This window comes from Orcinus orca, chromosome 14 (assembly GCF_937001465.1).
Source record: "Orcinus orca chromosome 14, mOrcOrc1.1, whole genome shotgun sequence".
In the NCBI taxonomy this organism is placed as follows: Eukaryota; Metazoa; Chordata; class Mammalia; order Artiodactyla; family Delphinidae; genus Orcinus; species Orcinus orca.
The window spans coordinates 29,120,918-29,142,901 of record NC_064572.1 but is presented as its reverse complement, the minus strand read 5'-3'; the positions used below and the strand labels follow the sequence as shown (position 1 = coordinate 29,142,901).

The following is a 21,984-nucleotide window of genomic DNA, read 5'->3' as shown; positions in this document are numbered from 1 at the left end:
ATTCTTTTTCAGGTAGACTGCCTATTTCCTCTTCATTTGTTAGGTCTGGTGCATTTTTATCTTGCTCCTTTGTCTGCTGTGTGTTTTTCTGTCTTCTCATTTTGCTTATCTTACTGTGTTTGGGGTCTCCTTTTTGCAGGCTGCAGGTTCCTAGTTCCTGCTGTTTTTGATGTCTGTCTCCAGTGGCTAAGGTTGGTTCAGTGGGTTGTGTAGGCTTCCTGGTGGAGGGGACTAGTGCCTGTGTTGTGGTGGATGAGGCTGGATCTTGTCTCTCTAGTGGGCAGGTTCACGTCTGGTGGTGTGTTTTGGGGTGTCTGTGGCCTTATTATGATTTTAGGCAGCCTCTCTGCTAATGGGTGGGGTTGTGTTCCTGTATTGCTAGTTGTTTGGCATAGGTTGTCCAGCACTGTGGCTTGCTGGTCGTTGAGTGAAGCTGGGTGCTGGTGTTAAGATGGAGGTCTCTGGGAGATTTTTGCCGTTTGATATTATGTGGAGCTGGGAGGTCTCTTGTTGACCAGTGTCCTGAAGTTGGCTCTCCTACCTCAGAGGCAGAGCCCTGACTCCTGGCTGGAGCACCAAGAGCTTTTCATCCACACGGCTCAGAATAAAAGGGAGAAAAAGTAGAGGGAATTAGTAGAAGTATGAGGAAAGAAAGAAGGAAAGGAGGGAAGGAAGGAAGAAAGAAGCAAAGAAGGAAAGAAGGCAAGAAGGAAAGAAAGGAGGGAGGGAGGGAGGAAGGAAGGAAGGAGGAAAAGAAGGAAAAAAGACAGAAAGAAAGAAGATACAGTAAAAATAAAATAAATATAATAAAGTTATTGAATTAAAAAATTCTTATTTAGAAAAAAAAAGAAGGGACGGATAGAACCTTAGGACAAATGTTGGAAGCAAAGCTATACAGACAAAATCTTACACAGAAGCATACACATACACCCTCACTAAAAGAGGTAAATGGGGAAAAATCATAAATCTTGCTGTCAGAGACCACCTCCTCAATTTGGGATGATTCGTTGTCTAAAGGAGGGAAGGAAGGAAGGAAAGAAAGAAAGAAAGAACGAAAGTAAAGTATAATAACGTTATTAAAATTAAAATTGATTATTAAGAAAAAAATTTTTTAAAAAAACCATGGACGGATAGAACCCTAGGACAAATGGTGGAAGCAAGACTATACAGACAAGATCTCACACAGAAGCATACACATATACATTCACAAAAAGAGGAAAAGGAAAAAAAATCATAGATCTTGCTCCTAAAGTCCACTTCCTTAATTTGGGATGATTGGTTGTCTATTCAGGTATTCCACAGATGCAGGGTACATCAAGTTGATTGTGGAGCTTTAATCCGCTGCTTCTGAGGCTGCTGGGAGACATTTCCCTTTCTCTTCTTTGTTCTCACAGCTCCCAGGGGCTCAGCTTTGGATTTGGCCCTGCCACTGCGTGTAGGTCGCTGGAGGGCGTCTGTTTTTTGCTCAGACAGGGCGGGGTTAAAAGAGCCGCTGATTTGGGGGCTCTGGCGCTGATTCGGGGGCTCTGGCGCACTCAGGCCGGCGGGGAGGGAGGGGCACGGAGTGCGGGGCGGGCCTGCGGCTCAAAGGCCGGCGTGACTTTGCACCAGCCTGAGGCGCGCTGTGCGTTCTCCCGGGGAAGTTGTCCCTGGATCCCGGGAACCTGGCAGTGGCGGGCTGCACAGGCTCCGCGGAAGAGGGGTGTGGAGAGTGACCTGTGCTCGCACACAGGCCCCTCGGTGGCGGCAGCAGCAGCCTTATCGTCTCCCGCCCGTCTCTGGGGTCCGCGCTTTTAGCCGCGGCTTGCGCCCGTCTCTGGGGTCCACGCTTTTAGCCGCGGCTCGCGCCCGTCTCTGGGGTCCACGCTTTTAGCCGCGGCTCGCGCCCGTCGCTGGGGTTCGCGCTTTTAGCCGCGGCTCGCGCCCGTCTCCGGAGTTCCCTCAAGCAGCGTTCTTAAACCCCTCTCCTCACGCACCAGGAAACAAAGAGGGAAGAAAAAGTCTCTTGCCTCTTCGGCAGGTGCAGACTTTTCCCCGGACTCCCTCCCGGCTAGCCGTGGTGCACTAACCCTTTCAGGCTATGTTCAAGCCGCCAACCCCAGTCCTCTCCCTGCGCTCCATCCGAAACCGAAACCCGAGCCTCAGAGCCTCAGCTCGCAGCCCTGCCCGCCCCGGCGGGTGAGCAGACAAGCCTCTCGGGCTGGTGAGTGCCGGTCGGCACCCGATCCTCTGTGCGGGAATCTCCCCGCTTTGCCCTCCGCACCCGTTGCTGTGCTCTCCTCCGCGGCTCCGAAGCTCCCCCCTCCGCCCCCCCCCGCAGTCTCCGCCCGCGAAGGGGCTTCCTAGTGTGTGGAAACTTTTCCTCCTTCACAGCTCCCTCCCACTGGTGCAGGTGCCGTCCCTATTCTTTTGTCTCTGTTTTTCCTTTTTTTCTTTTGCCCTACCCAGGTACGTGGGGAGTTTCTTGCCTTTTGGGAGGTCTGAGGTCTTCTGCCAGCGTTCAGTAGGTGTTCTGTAGGAGTTGTTCCACGTGTAGATGTATTTCTGGTGTATCTGTGGGGAGGAAGGTGACCTCCACGTCTTACTCTTCTGCCATCTTCAAGGTCCCCCCTTGAGTTTATTTTTTTGTATGGTGTTAGGGAGTGTTCTAATTTCATTCTTTTATATGTAGCAGTCCAGTTTTCCCAGCATCACTTAATGATGAGGCTCTCTTTTCTCCATTGTATATTCTTGCCTCCTTTATCAAAGATAAGGTTGACCATATATGTGTGGGTTTATCTCTGGGCTTTCTATCCTGTTCCATTAATTGGTATTTCTGTTTTTGTGCCAGTACCATACTCTCTTCCTTACTGTAGCTTTGTAGTAGAGTCTGAAGTCGGTGAGCCTGATTCCTCCAGCTCTGTTATTTCATTCTCAGGATTGCTTTGGCTATTCGGGGTCTTTATGTTTCCATACAACTTGTGAAAGTTTTTGTTCTAGTTCTGTGAAAAATGCTGCTGGTAGTTTGATAGGGATTGCATTGAATCTGTAGATTGCTTTGGGTAGTATAGTCATTTTCACAATGGTGATACTTCCAGTCCAAGAACATGGTATGTCTCTCCATCTGTTTCTATCATCTTTAATTTCTTTCATCAGTGTGTTATAGTTTTCTGCATACAGGTCTTTTGTCTCCTTAGGTTTATTCCTAGATATTTTATCCTTTTTGTTGCAATGGTAAATGGGAGTGTTTCCTTAATTTCTCTTTCAGATTTTTCATCATTAGTGTATAGGAATACAAGAGATTTCTGTGCATTATTTTGTATCCTGCTACTTTACCAACTTCATTGATTAGCTCTAGTAGTTTTCTGGTAGCATCTTTAGGATTCTCTATGTATAGTATCATGTCATCTGTGAATAATGACAGTTTTACTTCTTCTTTTCTGATCTGGATTCCTTTTATTGCTTTTTCTTCTCTGATTGCTGTGGCTAAAACTTCCAAAACTATGTTGAATAAGAGTGGTGAGAGTGGACATCCTTGTCTCGTTCCTGATCTTAGAGGAAATGCTTTCAGTTTTACACCATTGAGGATGATGTTGGCTGTGGGTTTGTCATATATGGCCTTTATTATGTTGAGGAAAGTTCCCTCTATGCCTACTTTCTGCAGGGTTTTTATCATAAATGGGTGTTGAATTTTGTCAAAAGCTTTCTCTGCGTCTATTGAGATGATCATATGGTTTTTCTCCTTCAGTTTGTTAATATGGTGTATCACATTGATTGATTTGTGTATGTTGAAGAATCCTTGCATTCCTGGGATAAACCCCACTTGATTATGGTGTATGATCCTTTTAATGTGCTGTTGGATTCTGTTTGCTAGTATTTTGTTGAGGATTTTTGCATCTATATTCATCAGTGATATTGGCCTGTAGTTTTCTTTCTTTGTGACATCTTTGTCTGGTTTTGGTATCAGGGTGATGATGGCCTCGTAGAATGAGTTTGGGAGTGTTCCGCCCTCTGCTATGTTTTGGAAGAGTTTGAGAAGGATAGGTGTTAGCTATTCTCTAAATGTTTGATAGAATTCGCCTGTGAAGCCATCTGGTCCTGGGCTTTTGTTTGTTGGAAGATATTTTTTTTTGAATTTTTGAATTTTATTTTATTTTCTTATACAGGTTCTTATCAGTCATCCATTTTATACACATCATTGTGTACATGTCAGTCCCAATTCATCACACCACCACTCCCACCCGCCGCTGCTTTCCCCCCTTGGTGTCCATACGTTTGTTCTCTACATCTGTGTCTCAATTTATGCCCTGCAAGCCAGTTCATCTGCACCATTTTTCTGGGTTCCACATATATGCGTTAACATGCGATACTTGTTTTTCTCTTTCTGACTTACTTCACTCTGTATGACGGTCTCTGGATTCATCCACGTCTCTACAAATGACCCAATTTCGTTCCTTTTTATGGCTGAGTAATATTCTATTGTATATATGTACCACATCTTCTTTATCCATTTATCTGTAGATGGGCATTTAGGTTGCTTCCACGACCTGGCTATTGTAAATAGTGCTGCAGTGAAGTTTGGGGTGCATGTTTCTTTTTGAATTATGGTTCTCTCTGGGTATATGCCCAGTAGTGGGACTGCTGGTTCATATGGTAATTCTATTTTAGTTTATTAAGGACCCTCCATACTGTTCTCCATAGTGGCTGTATCAATTTACATTCCCACCAACAGTGCAAGAGGGTCCCCTTTCCTCCACACCCTCTCTAGCATTTGTTGTTTGTAGGTTTTCTGATGATGCCCATTCTCACTGGTGTGAGGTGATACCTCATTGTAGGTTTTTTTTTAAATAAATTTATTTGAAAATTTTTTTTGGCTGCATTGGGTCTTCATTGCTGCATGCAGGTTTTCTCTAGTTGTGGTGAGCGGGGGCCACTCTTCATTGTGGTGCGTAGGCTTCTCATTGTGGTGGCTTCTCTTGTTGCAGAGCACGGGCTCTAGGCGCATGGGCTTCAGTAGTTGTTGCACACGGGCTTAGTTGCTCCACGGCATGTGGGATCTTCCCAGGCCAGGGCTTGAACCCGTGTCCCCTGCACTGGCAGGCAGATTCTTAACCACTAAGCCACCAGGGAAGCCCATCATTGTAGTAGTTTTGATTTGCATTTCTCTAATAAGGTGATGTTGAGCAGCTTTTCATGTGCTTCTTGGCCATCTGTATGTCCTCTTTGGAGAAATGTCTGTTTAGGTCTTCTGCCCATTTTTTTTTTTTTTGGTACACAGGCCTTTCACTGTTGTGGCCTCTCCCATTGTGGAGCACAGGCTCCGAACGCGGAGGCCCAGCGACCATGGCTCACGGGCCCAGCTGCTCCATGGCATGTGGGGTCTTCCCAGACCGGGGCACGAACCTGTGTCCCCTGCATCAGCAGGCGGACTCTCAACCACTGCACCACCAGGGAAGCCCCTGCCCATTTTTTGATTGGGTTGTTTGTTTTTTGTAATATTGAGCTGCATGAGCTGTTTATATATTTTGGAGATTAATCCTTTGTCCATTGATTCGTTTGCAAATATTTTTTCCAATTCTGAGGGTTGTCTTTTCATCTTGTTTGTAGTTTGCTTTGCAAAAGTTTTTAAGTTTCATTAGGTCCCATTTGTTTATTTTTGTTTTTATTTGCATTACTCTAGGAGGTGGATCAAAAAAGATCTTGCTGTGATTTATGTCAAAGAGTGTTCCTCCTTTGTTTTCTCTAAGAGTTTTATAGTGTCCGGTATTATGTTTAGGTCTCTAATCCATTTTGAGTTTATACTTGTGTATGGTTTTAGGGAGTGTTCTAATTTCATTCTTTTACATGTAGCTTGTCCAGTTTTCCCAGCATCATTTATTGAAGAGACTGTCTTTTCTCCATTGTATATCCTTGCCTCCTTCGTCATAGATTAGTTGACCATAGGTGCGTGGGTTTATCTCTGGGCTTTCTATCCTGTTCCATTGATCTATATTTCTGTTTTTGTGCCAGTACCATATTGTCTTGATTACTGTAGCTTTGCAGTATAGCCTGAAGTCAGGGAGTCTCACTCCTCCAGCTCCATTTTTCTCCCTCAATACTGCTTTGCCTATTCGGGGTCTTTTGTGTCTCCATACAAATTTTAAGATTTTTTGTTCTAGTTCTGTAAAAAAAAATGCCATTGGTAATTTGATAGGGATTGCATTGAATCTGCAGATTGCTTTGGGTAGTATAGTCATTTTCACAATATTGATTCTTCCAATCCAAGAACATAGTATATCTCTCCAACTGTTGGTATCATCTTTAATTTCTTTCATCAGTGTCTTATAGTTTTCTGCATACAGGTCTTTTGTCTCCCTAGGTAGGTGTATTCCTAAGTTTTTAATTCTTTTTGTTGCAGTGGTAAATGGGAGTGTTTCCTTAATTTCTCTTTCAGATTTTTCATCATTAGTGTATAGGAATGCAAGAGATTTCTGTGCATTAATTTTATATCCTGCAACTTTACAACTTCATTGATTAGTTCTAGTAGTTTTCTGGTGGCATCTTCAGGATTCTCTGTGTATAGTATCATGTCATCTGCAAACAGTGACAGCTTTACTTCTTCTTTTCCGATTTGGATTCTTTTTATTTCTTTTTCTTCTCTGCTTGTTGTGGCTAAAACTTCCAAAACTATGTTGAGTAGCAGCAGTGGGAGTGGACAGCCTTGTCTTGTTCCTGATCTTAGTGGAAATGAATTCAGTTTTTCACCATTGAGAATGATGTTGGCCGTGGGTTTGTCATATATGGCCTTTATTATGTTGAGGCAAGTTACCTCTTTGCCTACTTTCTGGAGGGTTTTTTTCATAAATGGGTGTTGAATTTTGTTGAAAGCTTTTTCTGCATCTCTTGAGATGATCATATTGTTTTTATTCTTCAATTTGTTAATATGGTGTATCACATTAATTGATTTGCGTATATTGAAAAATCCTTGCATCTCTGGGATAAATCCCACTTGATCATGGTGTATGATCCTTTTAATGTGTTGTTGGATTCTGTGTGCTAGTATTTTGTTGCCAATTTTTGCATCTCTGTTCATCAGTGATATTGGTCTGTAATTTTCTTTTTTTGTAGTATTTTTGTCTGGTTTGGTATCAGGGTGATGGTGGCCTCATAGAATGAGTTTGGGAATGTTCCTTCCTCTACAGTTTTTTGGAAGTTTGAGAAGGATGGGTGTTAGCTCTTCCCTAAATGTTTGATAGAATTCATCTGTGAAGCCATCTGGTCCTGGACTTTTCTTTGTTGGAAGATTTTTTTTTAATTAATTTATTTATGGCTGCATTGGGTCTTCGTTGCTGTGCGCGGGCTTCTCATTGAGGTGGCTTCTGTTGCGGAGCACGGGCTCTAGGCACGCGGGCTTCAGTAGCTGTGGCTCGAAGGCTCTAGGGCACAGGCTCAGTAGTTGTGGCACACGGAGTTAGTTGCTCCGTGTCATGTGGGATCTTCCCGGTCCAGGGCTCAAACCCATGTCTCCCGCATTGGCAGGCAGATTCTTAACCACTGCGCCACCAGGGAAGCCCTGTTAGAAGATTTTTAATCACAGTCTCAATTTCAGTGCTTGTGATTGGTCTGTTTATATTTTCTATTTCTTCCTGGTTCAGTTCGGAAGGTTGCACTTTTCTAAGAATTTGTCCATTTCTTCCAGGTTGTCCATTTTATTGGCATATAGTTGCTTGTAGTAATCTCTCCTGATCCTTTGTATTTTTTCAGTGTCAGTTGTTACTTCTCCTTTTTCATTTCTAATTCTGTTGATTTGAGTCTTCTCCCTTTTTTTCTTGATGAGTCTGGCTAATGGTTTATCAATTGTATCTTCTCAAAGAACCAGCTTTTAGTTTTAATGATCTTTACTATTGTTTCCCTCACATCTTTTTCATTTACTTCTGATCTGATCTTTATGATTTCTTTCCTTCTGCTGACTTTGGGTTTGTTTGTTCTTCTTTCTCTAGTTCCTTTATGTGTAAGTTTAGATTATTTGAGATTTTTCTTGTTTCTTGAGGTAGGCTTGTATAGGTATAAACTTTCCTCTTAGAACTGCTTTGCTGCATCCCATAGGTTTTGGATCATCGTGTTTTCATTGTCATTTGTCTCTAGGTATTTTTTGATTTCCTCTTTGATTTCTTCAGTGATCTCTTGGTTATTTAGTAACGTATTGTTTAGCCTCCATGTTTTGTGTTTTTTACGTTTTTTCCCTGTAATTGATTTTCTAATCTCATAGCGTTGTGGTCAGAAAAGATGCTTGATACGATTTCAGTTTTCTTAAATTTACTGAGGCTTGATTTGTGACCCAAGATGTGATCTATCCTGGAGAATGTTCTGTGCATGCTTGAGAAGAAAGTGTAATCTGTTGTTTTTGGATGGAATGTCCTATAAATATCAATTAAGTCCATCTTGTTTAATGTATCGTTTAAAGCTTGTGTTTCCTTATTTATTTTCATTTTGGATGATCTGTCCATTGGTGAAAGTGGGGAGTTAAAGTCCCCTACTATGATTGTTTTACTGTTGATTTCCCCTTTTATGGCTGTTAGCATTTGCCTTATGTATTGAGGTGCTCCTATGTTGGGTGCATAAATATTTACAAGTGTTATATCTTCTTGGATAGATCCCTTGATCATTATGTAGTGTCCTTCTTTGTCTCTTGTAATAGTCTTTATTTTAAAGTCTATTTTGTCTGATATGAGAATTGCTACTCCAGCTTTCTTTTGATTTCCATTTGCATGGAATATCTTTTCCATCTCCTCACTTTCAGTCTGTATGTGTCCCTAGGTCTGAAGTTGGGTCTCTTCTAGACAGCATATATATGGGTCTTGTTTTTGTATCCATTCAGTCAGTCTGTGTCTTTTGGTTGGAGCATTTAATCCATTTACATCTAAGGCAGTTATTGATATGTTCCTATTACCATTTTCTTAATTGTTTTGGGTTTGTTATTGTAGGTCTTTTCCTTCTCTTGTGTTTCCTGCCTAGAGGAGTTCCTTTAGCATTTGTTGTAAAGCTGGTTTGGTGGTGCTGAATTCTCTTAGCTTTCGCTTGTCTGTAAAGCTTTTAATTTCTCTGTCGAATCTGAATGAGATCCTTGCTGGGTAGCATAATCTTGGTTGTAGGTTTTTCCCTTTCATCACTTTAAATATGTCCTGCCACTCCCTTCTGGCTTGCAGAGTTTCTGCTGAAAGATCAGCTGTTAACCTTATGGGGATCCCCTTGTATGTTATTTGTTGTTTTTCCCTTGCTGTTTTTAATATTTTTTTCTTTGTATTTAATTTTTGTTAGTTTGATTAATATGTATCTTGGCGTGTTTCTCCTTGGATTTATCCTGTATGGGACTCTCTGTGCTTCCTGGACTTGATTGACTATTCCCTTTCCCATATTAGGGACGTTTTCAACTATAATTGCTTCAAATATTTTCTCAGTCCCTTTCTTTTTCTCTTATTCTTCTGAGATCCCTGTAATTCGAATGTTGGTGTGTTCAGTTTTGTCCTAGAGGTCTCTAAGACTGGCCTCAATTCTTTTCATTCTTTTTTCTTTATTCTGCTCTGCAGTAGTTATTTCCACCATTTTATCTTCCAGGTCACTTATCCGTTCTTCTGCCTCAGTTATTGCTATTGATTCCTTCTAGAGAATTTTTAATTTCATTTATTGTGTTGTTCATCAGTGTTTGTTTGCTCTTTAGTTCTTCTAGGTCCTTGTTAAACATTTCTTGTATTGTCTTCATTCTATTTCCAAGATTTTGGATCATCTTTACTATCATTACTCAGAGTTCTTATTCAGGTACACTGCCTATTTCCTCTTCGTTTGTTAGGTCTGGTGGGTTTTTATCTTGCTCCTTCATCTGCTGTGTGTTTCTCTGTCTTCTCATTTTGCTTAACTTACTGTGTTTGGGGTTTCCTTTTCACAGGCTGCAGGTTCATAGTTCTCGTTGTTTTTGGTGTCTGCCCCCAGTGCCTAAGGTTGGTTCAGTGGGTTGTGTAGGCTTCCTGGTGGAGGGGACTAGTTCCTATGTTCTGGTGGATGAGGCTGGATCTTGTCTTTCTGGTGGGCAGGACCATGTCCAGTGGTGTGTTTTGGGGTGTCTGTGACCTTATTATGATTTTAGGCAGCCTCTCTTGTAATGGGTGGGGTTGTGTTCCTGTCTCGCTAGTTGTTTGGCATAGGCTGTCCAACACTGTAGCTTGCTGGTTGTTGAGTGGAGCTGGGTCTTAGCGTTGAGATGGAGATCTCTGGGAGAGCTTTTGCTGTTTTGATGTTATGTGGAGCCGGGAGGGCTCTGGTGGACCAATATCCTGAACTCGGCTCTCCCACCTCAGAGGCACAGGCCTGACACCCAGCTGAAGCACCAAGACCCTGTCAGCCACACGGCTGGTTTCAGTTCTGGTTAGAATTTGACAATCATGATGATGTTCAGTGATTTTTTTTTTGGCTGTGTTGGGTCTTGGTTGCTGTGCATGGGCTTTCTCCGGTTGCGGCAAGCAGGGGCTACTCTTCGTTGTGATGCAGTGGCTTCTCTTGTTGCGGAGCACAGGCTCTAGGTGCATAGGCTTCAGTAGTTGTGGCACGTGAGCTCTAGAGCGCAGGCTCAGTGGTTGTGGCACACGGGCTTAGTTGCTCTGCGGCATGTGGGATCTTGCCGGGCCAGGGCTTGAACCCGTGTCCCCTGCATTGGCAGGTGGATTCTTAACCACTGCGCCACCAGGGAAGCCCCTCGGTGATTTTTTTTTGTTTAGTTTCCAAAACTCCTGAATCAATTTCCAGGTTCTCTGCATTCAGTCAACACTGATGCCCAGAGAGAGACCATCTCCTTTCAGTGGATGAGCATTCTTTTATTCGTAACCTATTTCCTGTTTCCTAAAAGAGAAATTTCCATTTCACCCTAGCCCTTGTGCATCACAGTGCACTGACTGGTGATAACAGCACGTGCAGCAAAGGAGACAAAACAATTCAGAAGTTTGTTTCTCCTTCTCTTCCATTTCTTATTTTTTTAACTCAGGTCCTCTTTCTTTTCTTCTTGGTGTTCCTGGCCAGAGGTTTGTCCATTATGTTTACTCTTTCAAAAAACCAACTCTTGCTCTTGGTTTTTTTGAATTTTTACATTTTTCTTCATCTCTATTTTATTTTCTCTCTGATCTTTATTATTACATTTCTTATGTTACCTTTAGGTTTTGTGTATTCTTTTTCTGATTTTCTTAGGTGGTAGGTTAGGTTGTTTATTTGAGATTTTTCTTATTTTTTAGGAAGACTTGTATGGCTCTATACTTCCCTCTTCGGACTGCTTTTGCTTCGTCCCAGAGCTTTGGTATGGTTAGATTTTCATTGTTGTTCGTCTCATGGTTTTTAAAAATTTGCTCTTTTATGTCATTGTTCACCCATTGGTTTTTTAGTAGCATGTTGTATGGTCTCCATATAAGTCTTGTCTTTTCCTTTCTCTCTCTGGTTGATTTCTAGTTTCATGCCATTGTGGTTAGAAAAGATACTTCAAATTTCTGTCTTAAATTTGTTTAGGCTTGTTTTGTGAGACAGTATGTGGCCTGTTCTAGAAAATGTTCTATGTGCACTTGAATAGAATGTGTATTCTAGTTTTTTGGATGTAATATGCTGAAAATATCTATTAAGTTTAACTGTTCTACTGTGTCATTTAGGATCTCTTTTCCCTTATCAATTTTCTATCTAGAAGATCTCTTTATTAATGTCAGTGGGCTGTTAAAATCTCCCACTATTATTATATTCCCATCAGTTTCTCCCTTTATGTCTCTTAACATTTGTTTTATGTATTTAAGTGCTCCTATAATAGGTGCATATATGTTAATGAGTGTAATATCCTCTTCTTGTATTGATACCTTTATTATATAGTGTTTTTCTTTGTTTCTTTATGGCCTTGGCTTTAAAGTCTATTTTGTCTGATATGAATATTGCTACCCCCTGCTTTATTGTCATTTCCATTTGCAAGAAATATTGTTTTTGATTACCTCACTTTCAATCTATGTGTGTCCTTCACCCTAAAGTGGGTCTGTTATAGCCAGCATATTGTAGACTCTTGTTTTATTATCCAGTCTGCCAGTCTGTGTGTTTTGATTGGAGCATTTAGTCCATTGACATTTAAGGTAATTATGGAAAGATATTTTTTATTGCCATTTTAAATCTTGTTTTCTTATTGATTTTGTATTTCTTTCTTTTTTTTCCTTTTGTGATTTGATGGTTTTCTTTTGTATTATGCTTTTTGTTCTCTTCGTTTTTTGTGAATATGTTTTTGTTTTGTGATTACCCTGTTTTCAAGTACGTTTACCCATTACTGTATCTACTTGCTTTAGACTGGTAGCCATATAGGCTCAAGCATAGTCTAAGAAGAAAAATCTACATTGTCTTACTTTCTTCCCCCACATTTTATGACTCTGATGTCCTCTTTTACATCTCATTTATACTTTTGCTGTTCAATGTGGCTATCATCACTTTCAGAAAAATTTTTTTGATTATTTTTCCTCAATCTCTGTACTGGTTTATTTAAGTGACTTTTTTTTCCAATTGTGTGATTTTCTCTTTCCTATAGATTCTTCTTTTCTATTTAGAGAATACCTTTCAATATTTCTTTTAGGATAGATTTTAGTATTACTGTATTCTTTTAGTTTTTTCTTCTCTGAGAAATTCTCCTTCTATTCTAAATGATAATCTTGCTGGTTAGAGTATCCTAGGTGGCAGGTTTTTCCATTTCAGGACTTTGAATATATCTTGCCACTCCCTTCTGGCCTGCAGTGTTTCTGTATTGCGGTCAGCTCATAGTCTTATGGTGGTTCACTTGTAATTAATTCCTTGTTTTTTCCTTGCTGTCCTTAGAATCCTCCGTTTATTTTTCACTTTTGCCATTCTAATTATAATGTGTCTTGGTGTAGTTCTCTTCAGGTTCATCTTGTTTTGGACCCTCTGTGCTTCCTATACCTGGATATGTTTCCTTCTTTAGGTTTGGGAAATTTTCAGCTATAATTTCTTCGAATACATTTTTGATCCCCTTTTTCTTCTTCTACTGGGATTCCTATTGTGCGTAGATTGACATGCTTTGTATTATCCCATAGATCTCATATATTGCTTTTTCTTGTCTTTCTGTCTGCTGTTCTGATTGGGTGATTTCCATTACTCTATCTTCCAGATCACTTATTCATTCTTCTGCATTATTTAGTTTGCTATTTATTGCCTTTAGGTTGGCTTTCATCTTGGCAAGTGAGTTTTATAATTTTAATTGTCTCCCCTTTATAGTTTCTAGGTCCTTTTTACAGTGATTTGTATTTGTTGATAGCCTTTCTTAATTCTTTCAGTATCTTTATTACCTCCTTCTTGAACTGGGGGTCTGGTAGTCTGTAGAGGTCTGTTTCATTGTTTGCTCTTTCAGGGGATTTTCTTATTTTAATTGGGAGTAGTTCCTCTGCCTTTTCATTTCACTTAAATTTCTCTGACTCTATGGATTTAAGACAAAGTTATATACTGTGGTCTTGAAGGGCTGTTTTTATGTGGGAGCATCCCTGTGTGGCCTAATATTTTTGGTGCGAGGACTTTTTAGTGTGGACGCCTGCCATGTCTGTCTTCAGGTTGTGCTGGATGTTATAGGAGGTACGATAGGTGTTGTGGTGACCAGAGCCTGCACTGGATGTTCAGCAGGGCCTCCTCTTTGCTCTGTGGTTGTCACAGCCCTCTTTGGGGCGGGTCTGCTCCCCAGTTGTTGGAGAAGAAGCCCCAGATCCATTTCTGAGCTGTGGTGTGAGGTAGGCAGGACTGGAGCACTCCCGCTGAGAGAGGAGCCACTGAGTATTCTTCCACCGGAGCTGTCCACTAGGAAATGCACTCTGTGGTGTTGCCTGTCACCTGTTGTGCGGGCTCACAAAGTACCCTGTTGTTGGCACTGCCCTCGGCCCCGAGTCAGCCATGGGAATGCAGGCAGTCTCCCAGGTGTACCTCAGGTGCTGTGCTCACAAAGCCACTAGCACAGATCCGCCAAAGTCAGGCATGGGGACTGCTGTAGTTGCACACCTGGACCCGCCTTGGGAGCTAAGGAGTCATCTCAGGCCCTGACCATGCATCTGCATGCACGGGGCCCACAAAGCCTGCAGCTACTAATGCCGGACCCGCCATAGCTACAGGAGCACCAGTAATCTGCTCAGGTGTCCCACAGGCAATGAAGGTACAAAGCTGCCTGCAGCACATAAATCCACTGAAGTCACACGCCTCAGATTTCAGCCCTGCCTCTGCACATGGGCAACCCGCCAGCACTCGCAGGCCCCCAGAGCTGTAGGGGGGGAGCCGTGCCCACTGTAAGCCCCGAGAACGAGGCTGCTATGGCGAGTCCCCCCACTCCCTTGGTGTGCACGTTAATAACGGGGCTTCTGTGACCAACCCATACTCTGTCCTGCACACACGCCTGGTTGCAGCCTGGACCACACTCCAGCCCCTTTGGGCTATCTCTGTGCAGCCAACCCGTCCTCTCCCTGGGTCTATCTGCTGAAGCCCAAGTTTCAGCACCCAGCCCCACGTGCTCCAGCAGATGCGCATCTGGGCTGCAGAGTGCAACGAGGTGGCCGGGACTGTCTGTGCTGGTCTCTCTCTGTTCTGCCTGCTGCAAGCCGGCTGGCTGCACTCTCCTCTGAGCTGCTGAAGCTCCCTGTCCTGGCTGATCTCCCAGCTGGTGAAGGGGGTTCCTGGGGTGAGGAGACCTTTCCTCTTTCACAGCTCCCTCCAAGGGGTGCAGGTCCCATCCTGATTCGTTTTTTTTTTTTTTCTTTCATCCTACCCAGTTATATGGTGATCTTTCTTGAAGCTTTGGTTGTATGAGATCTTCTGCCAGCCTCCTGTAGGTATTCTGTGAGAATTGTTCCACATGTACATGTATTTTTGATGTATTTATGGGAGGAGGTGAGCTCCATGTCCTTTTATATTCTGCCATCTTGATCTCTGTCCGATACCTTTTTTAGTAACAAGTTCTCAGTAAAGCTTAATGTCGAACCAACAAGGTTCAGACAGTGGTTCCCCCATCTGCTTCACTTCTGACATAAATTCTTCTAAATGTGCTTTGACCTAATGACTGGATCAGGGGACAAGCCACTAGACATGGCAGTATGGACTGTTATGTCACCTTTCCGCCTCTGCTTACTCATGGATCAAAGACTGAAAAGTGCCAACCTGGAGGGCACTACAGTTATATGAAGCACCTTGATGTGGTACAAAGACACAAGGAACACTTTTTGGAAATAAACATGTTTATTCTAAAATTAATGCAAATAATTGAAATTATAGCGGAGGATGTTAAGGAGCTATTATGGACCAAAGAAAACACAAGAAAAAGTAAGGCAATTACAACTCCAGCTCAAGAAAAGGCTCTCAAACACATGCCTTCTGCTTACAGGCTATAGCTGGTGGCTACCAAGTTAGGCCTCTGTCATTACTTCTGTCAGTCCTGGGTCTAGCTAAAAGCAGCTTGTTGCTGTCAAGACCCACAGAGAAGGCAAAGGGGCCCACAGCTGTGAGCATCAGGACACCACTTCTTGGGTGGACCACGCCTCCTCACCAAACATATCCTGGCTTTCTCTAGGCTTTACCCCAAAGCAAGTAGGGGCTCAGGGAACCAAGTCCTTTGGCAGAAACCATATGGCAAAGGCGGTATTCCTTGGCTTGATTCTGGCAGTGTGAATGGGCTGAGAGCCAGAATGAAAAGCTGGGTTACCTGAAGGACAGAACTTCAGAGCCTGAATAACCCTTCAGAAAGACTTCTCACTTCCTATTCATAATGGGACAAGAGGCCCAGTGGTTACGTGTGCAGATATCTGAGGAGTTCCATCAGCTCCCAAACCAAATGTAGGGCTTGAAATCAGTGTCCTTTGGTGAAATGGATCCACACTGCCCAGCTGGGTGGAGACCACCCCAGATGGCTCAATCCATCAGTAAGATGTAAGCAGGTGTGGATGAGGGAGGTGACTGAAAACTTACGAGAAGGCCCTGGCCCTGAGGAACTGAAGATGTGAGTTCCAGACCTTTAAACAGGTGTGGCCACCACTCCTGGTGGAGCTACCAGGAAGGTGCTTGGAACTGAGCAGAACTGCCGCTCGTCCATGTCTGAACTGGTTCTGGTGTCAGTGGTCACACACAACCATTTTGACACAAAGGGGCGCTTCTCACCAGCCGCCACCACCCCAGTAGGTGTCTTCCCTGTGTGCCTAAATAGACAAACGAATATAGTCATCCACAATGATTAAAACTGGGGACATTTTATTAACTGCTTCTTAAGTGATTATTGCTGCAATTAGGAAGGGAGCCTTGAGATGGAAAAGGGGGAGGTTAAAGACTGAAAAGATCTAAAAGAGGCCAGTACCGTTTTCCAGGTATAAAACTGGTCATGTTAAAAGTGACATGGCAGTATATTCATGCGACTACTTAATTCTAACCCAGAAAAGAGAGTACAGTTTTTGCAGAGGCCGATGTGTCACCTGCTAGCAACAAGACGTCATCAAGACATTCCACCCACCACTGCCAGACTGTTACTCGTGCACAGGTGTACAGAATAGAAAGCCCACAAGTGGTGGGTCAGACTAATGCTCGTGACCATAACCTAAAGTGGCAACAAGCAATGTCACAGCACAGAGGAAGGTCCTGGGAGACACCGGAAGCAACAGCATACTCTGCAGGACACGTGCTTCTCCATTTTAGCAGCTGACAAACCACAGTGGTGCCTGCCGGGTGGTCCTGGGCCCCTGGACTTCCTCTATCCAACCTGCACACACTGGAGATCCAGGGACGGTTCATGCACAGTCTCTCTCTCAGGAGGTGCCCAGCAGTTCAGCCACCAGGGGGAACGTGACTCTCACATCCGAAGGATCTGAGCCTCTAAGAGAAACATAACCCAACCATCCTTGGAACCCACAGAAGACAGGATGAAAGACACCACACCAGCCTTGCAACGACATGGCCAGCTGGTCACAGTTAGTGTGGAGGAAGTACAGAGCTAAAGAACACTTCAGACAACCGTGCCAAGGAGCCGGCGGGAAGTCCAGGCATCATGGCTCTCCCGGCCGGCGTTCCCAGCGAAGAAGGCTAGAGGAGTCCAGCCTGAAGAGGCTGAATATTCAGGAGTCCCTGAGAGGGGTAGGGGACAAAGGAAAGTTCCTCCTGACTTACCCCTACCCAGGTGAAAGCCTCAAGGACCAATCCAGTTGCCCTCGGCCCGGGTCAGGAGTAGCCCGGCCCCGCTGAGGAAGAAGGCACATGGGGTGTCAGCATGAGAGCAGGACTGCGGCTCAGCCTAGATCAGGGCCCCGTGCGGGAGGCGGAGCGTGGGGAGCGGGCGCAGGGTTGGGTCCTGTCCCTGCGCCACCCTGAGCAACTAGTCTGACGAAGGAATCCCAGGCCCTGGGCCACAACTGACACTTGCCATCATGTCTTCCTATTCCAGAAGGTTTACCTCATCCTAGCCAGGGCCGAGGAGCTTGCAGTACCTGAGGCTTAACTGCCGTCGTACCTTTGGGAGCTGAATAAAGGGGGAAGAGGCAGGAAGAACACAGAATGGAGAGAGATTTTCCCTGCCTTGGGGGCTCTCTCATGCCCACCTTGGGTAAGTCGAGGCAATTTGTGAAGGTGCTTTGAGCTGTCCTTCAGGCAAGCAAACATGCTTGACGGCTTAGAGCAGCAGGGAGGGGAGGACTGCTGCCCACTCTGGTGACACATTTGAATTTGGGTGCCCATCCCACCCCGATCCTCAGGAAAGTATAGAAAAGGGCCCAGCAGAGAGTTCAGGTGTGCCCCAACGCTGCCAGTTCAGGGAGGCAGCCCCAGAAGGCCCTAGATTCTCTGAAACCGAATTCTTTTCCTCGTCCATGGAAACAGGAACAAACCAGTGGGAGCATAATTTCCAACAACAGTCTTCAAAGATGACGACAACCAAGTATCAAGTGGGAACTGCAGGCACCGCCGAGGACCAGCGACTGCTCCAGACCCTGCCGTGGTGGACTGAGCAGATCTGCTGGACCGCGCCGGCCCCGCATAGCAAGAACGATGGCTGGTCAACCTGTGTCCTCAGGAGACAACACAAGCTGCAACAGAAGGGACCCTGAGACAGCTAACCACTCACAGAGGAGGACTGGAAAAGCCTCCTGCTTAGAGCAGACCTCACCCCCACTGAAGGAAACATCGGTTATGGAACACTTCCCGTCTGACTAGCTCACCTGCCTGAGGTAACAAAGCAAGCCTTTTCCTATCTCGTAAACTGTAGCCCACCTTCCCTAAGGAGTCAGGACAGGTCAGAGCTGCCACACTGTAATTAAGTGAAGCTGAAAGCAAGAGAGGTTAGAGAAGGAAATGGTTAAAACAATTCCCAGGGTAACATTTAGAACAAGGGCAAAATAATGACGTCACGGAATCCTTTAGAGTCTTCACGTTAAAAACCACAAAGGGACAGGAACAAGAATCCTGAGGATCAGTCTGTCTCATGGTCTGCCGCGTTGTGCTCTACGGAGCAAAGACCAGATGTTGAAACCACGTGGCCCGTCCCACACCCCGAGAACCTTCTGAAGGCCAGATGCACCTTGGGGCCACGGAGGATCCCAGCTCAGCGGGGTTTTGGAGAACCATTCATCTGGCTGCCCTGAGTTACAGTGTCTGTGCTGAAAAGGCTGTCCAAGAAGACGGAGGACAATTCTGCCACCAGGTTCCTGTCGACTGTAGCCTGGGCCATGCCGTAGATCGCACCCTACAAACCCAGTCAAAGAGTGTCATTAGAGACGAGGGGTCCGGAGCAGCCTGCGCTGCGGTCGTGCACTCCTCCTCCCACCATGCCCGCCTCCCCAGCCCAGGCATGATGCGAGCAGAAAGGCATAGGATGTTTTTCACAGGCATTTGCCAGCCTGCCGTTCTGCCTAAAGAACTGTCCTACGGGATTTGGTGTAGAAAATTCCGGAGGCTTATTGCCTTTCCTGTGTCAAAATTTTCTTTTTAAATGGACACTACCACCACCTGTCTTTGTACAGCACTTTCAAATTTACAAGGTGCTTACTATATCTAGCATACCTCGATTGAGACTAAAACAAACCCTGGGAATGGGTGAGCAGAGATCATCAGTTCTGACTAATAAGGAAAGAGGTTTGTGGATAAAGGGACAGAGGCAGGAACAGACTGGAGATCATCTGATTCTTTCAAGCCCACCAACACCACCTGAACTTCCACAGGAAGAAAAAACCCCAAGTGTCCCTACCATTCCTGTGGTCTTTGCTTTCGGATTCTTCATGATTTGAGTGACGGATTCCCGGATGTCCTTTAGGAACTGTGTCGCTACTTGCTTACGGGTGTGTACCAGTGTGATGCAGAAATGAATGCTATGGGAGAAGAAAGACAAAGTGAGATGAATCCTGGAATAAGACGGGGGGAAAGTTCTGAAATCAGGCAGCCCCCAGTACAGGAATTTATTGATTGCTTCTTCATGTTGCTCGTGACAAGTGTAGTCAAAGTGCTCCCAGCTGTGGGCATCAGGGCTCTCAAATACACGGGCTGTCAAGAGGGCTTCATGCCCTCAGCGTGACCAAGAACCACCCTGACAAGATGAATACAGCTGGCTGTCCTGTCCTCCCCCTCCACTGCTGTTCCTTCAACCATGTGACGACCCACAGGACGCTTTTATCTTAGGTGGTGAACCCTCATGGGCTGGGGTCTCGAAGGTCTTCAGGGCAGAGAAGAAACTGCCCCTGGAGGGAGACTGGGGTACAGCGGGATTGTGAAGAGGAAAACACGGAATCCAGATGGGACTGGCAGTGGCACGACACATGACAGGATCGGGGGTGTGGAGGACACTAGGAGACCTACTCTGTTGAAGCAGAGTGTTTGTTTAAAGGCGTCCTGGAAGATTAGGTTAGCAATGCCTATGGAAGGCGACAGCAGCAGGCCTGAATGACTACAGGCCCTGGATTAGAGGCCCTCCGTTACTCAGGTCATGAGAGCACCTGCGGATGGGACAGAACAGAGCCCAGAAAGAGAGCAAGTGTGTGTGGGGCGGTGGGAGACGATCTCATGACCGACCGCTCGTCTCAAGGCTGCCACCTAATTTGCCAGACGTTAAAGCTAACAGTCTTGTTCTTGATATCGAATAACTCCAAATGGCAAGAGACATCCTGAGATACTACAGTTGCCACTAAAGTGCTGGGCTCTAGCAGTCACTCTCTATACTTCAGGTCATCTTGCTGCCCAAGTCCTTCAGCAGTCATGGAGCAAAGGAAAGTCTTCAAGCTCACCTGGGTGGGAACTGCAACTGGTTCAAGCTCCAGCCCTTGGCATTCATCAGGTTGAATAGTCGGTAGATGTCAAAATCATGGGAGCCCAGAGCAATGACTGACAATTGAGGATTCCCAAAAACAAAGATGCCTTTGATATTTTCCAGCCTTAAAAGGAACAGAAAGGAAATTCAGGCACGTACATTCTTCTGGTCATCTCATGTCTCCATTATAACGAATCTAACCTTTGGGGGCTTAAGTTTTCTCATAAGGTGGCTAGACTGAGATCAGTGGTTCCTAAATATTAAAAATATTTTAAGGCTCAAGCCCCACTAGATCCAATGAATCAAGACTGTTGGCTCTTAACCTGTCTGCCCAACCCCCGAATTATGATATGCCCCCCAGGGGTATCTGAGGGATAAACAATGTACTTTTTTGTAAATCCTGGAAAAATAATCCATCTCTCTTTAAAAAAGTCATCCATGTAGGGCTTCCCTGGTGGTTCGGTGGTTAAGAATCCGCCTGCCAATGCAGGGGACACGGGTTCGAGCCCTGGTCCGGGAAGATCCCACATGCTGTGGAGCAGCTAAGCCCACGTGCCACAACTCCTGAAGCCTGCACACCTACAGCCCGTGCTCCACAACAAGACAAGCCACTGCACTGAGAAGCCCGTGCACCACAACCAAGAGTAGCCCCTGCTCACTGCAACTAAAGAAAGCCCACGTGCAGCAACAAAATAAAAAAATAAAAAGTCATCCATGTAGTCCCTAAAACAAGAAATGGTGCAGCACTTCTCAGCAGACGGGTGTACCAGGGCCACATGCAGGCCTTTTTCAAGTGAGCTGTGCTTTCATTCACCCTCAAGAGCGTGAAGAGGCCTCCCCAATCCTGGTGACACACGGAGAGCCAGGCAGGTGACACACGGAGAGCCAGGCAGGTGACACACGAAGAGGTGTGTTAGACAAAGCACACAAGCTGCTTCTAGCCTTAACCCCGGATTTCACCACCCCTTCCGCCCTCCCCCTCTCCAGTTCTTCTCTTACTCCAGCGATCCTCCAAGTGTGACTCAGACCAGCAGCATTAGTGTCCACTGGGAACTTTCAGAAATGCCAATCTTCAGACTCCCGTTCCAGACCTACTGCGTCAGAATTCTAGGAGTGGGCCCCGGCAATCTGCATCTTAACAAGCCCTCCACGTGACTGCTGAGGATTCAACCTCACGTTCTGAGAAGCTCTGTCTTAACCATTAAGATGTACACCAGCACCTGGTAAGAGCTGCCAGTTGTCAGGGAGACAACACGGCCCACGGATGAAGCCCGGGTGTGGCCTCCAAGTCCCAGCACGCAAGGGAGCTTATCTCCCAGGCCAACACCACACTCCGGGCCTGCAGACGGGCTGCAGCCACGGCACTGGGCCTAGCAGCTGCCTTGAGCCTACAGCAGACAAAGCAAGCAACACGGCGGAGCCCCCCAACCTTCCAGACATACTCTGACTTGAGGAAGCGAGTGGTTTTGATGATCTGCTTGGTAGCTTCAACGTAGCCGCTCTCACCGAAGTACATCAGGGCGGCCCAACAGGCTGCACTGATGCCACCAGGCCGTGAGCCCGCAATGGTTGGGGAAGCGTAGATGCCGCCCTGCCAATCTGTGTCAACGAAGAACTGATAGTGCCTGTACTTCTTGTCAGAGTATAACACCACCGAAGAGCCCTTGGGAGCGTAGCCGTACTGAGGGGGAGAAGCAGACAGGTGAGTGTACAGT

The 21,984-nt window shown here is 45.2% G+C and overlaps 2 protein-coding genes across 7 annotated transcripts in view; one reads left to right on the top strand and one right to left on the bottom strand.

Annotated features, from left to right (window-relative positions):
- Window positions 1-21,984, top strand: part of PCBD1 (pterin-4 alpha-carbinolamine dehydratase 1) — a 76,119-nt gene that overhangs the window by 17,788 nt on the left and 36,347 nt on the right. Inside the window, exon 4 of one of the 4 annotated variants that reach the window (XM_049697330.1) lies at window positions 17,423-17,550. The exons of the other annotated variants lie outside the window; for them this stretch is intronic. Within the exon in view, the coding sequence (XP_049553287.1) occupies window positions 17,423-17,476 (54 nt within the window). The 3' untranslated portion in view covers window positions 17,477-17,550. Of the gene's footprint in view, window positions 1-17,422; window positions 17,551-21,984 lie in introns of those variants that run through there. 4 annotated transcript variants of the gene reach the window in all.
- The window catches only part of SGPL1 (sphingosine-1-phosphate lyase 1), a 55,507-nt gene continuing 48,741 nt past the window's right edge, over window positions 15,219-21,984 (bottom strand). For 2 of the 3 annotated variants that reach the window (XM_004280775.4, XM_033407548.2), the window contains 4 exons: window positions 21,712-21,950; window positions 20,247-20,393; window positions 19,217-19,337; window positions 15,219-18,715 (listed from right to left, as the gene is read on the bottom strand). In XM_004280775.4, the coding sequence (XP_004280823.1) occupies window positions 18,575-18,715; window positions 19,217-19,337; window positions 20,247-20,393; window positions 21,712-21,950 (648 nt within the window). In that variant the 3' untranslated portion in view covers window positions 15,219-18,574. Of the gene's footprint in view, window positions 18,716-19,216; window positions 19,338-20,246; window positions 20,394-21,268; window positions 21,951-21,984 lie in introns of those variants that run through there. The other variant, XR_007471421.1, reaches the window with a different exon arrangement.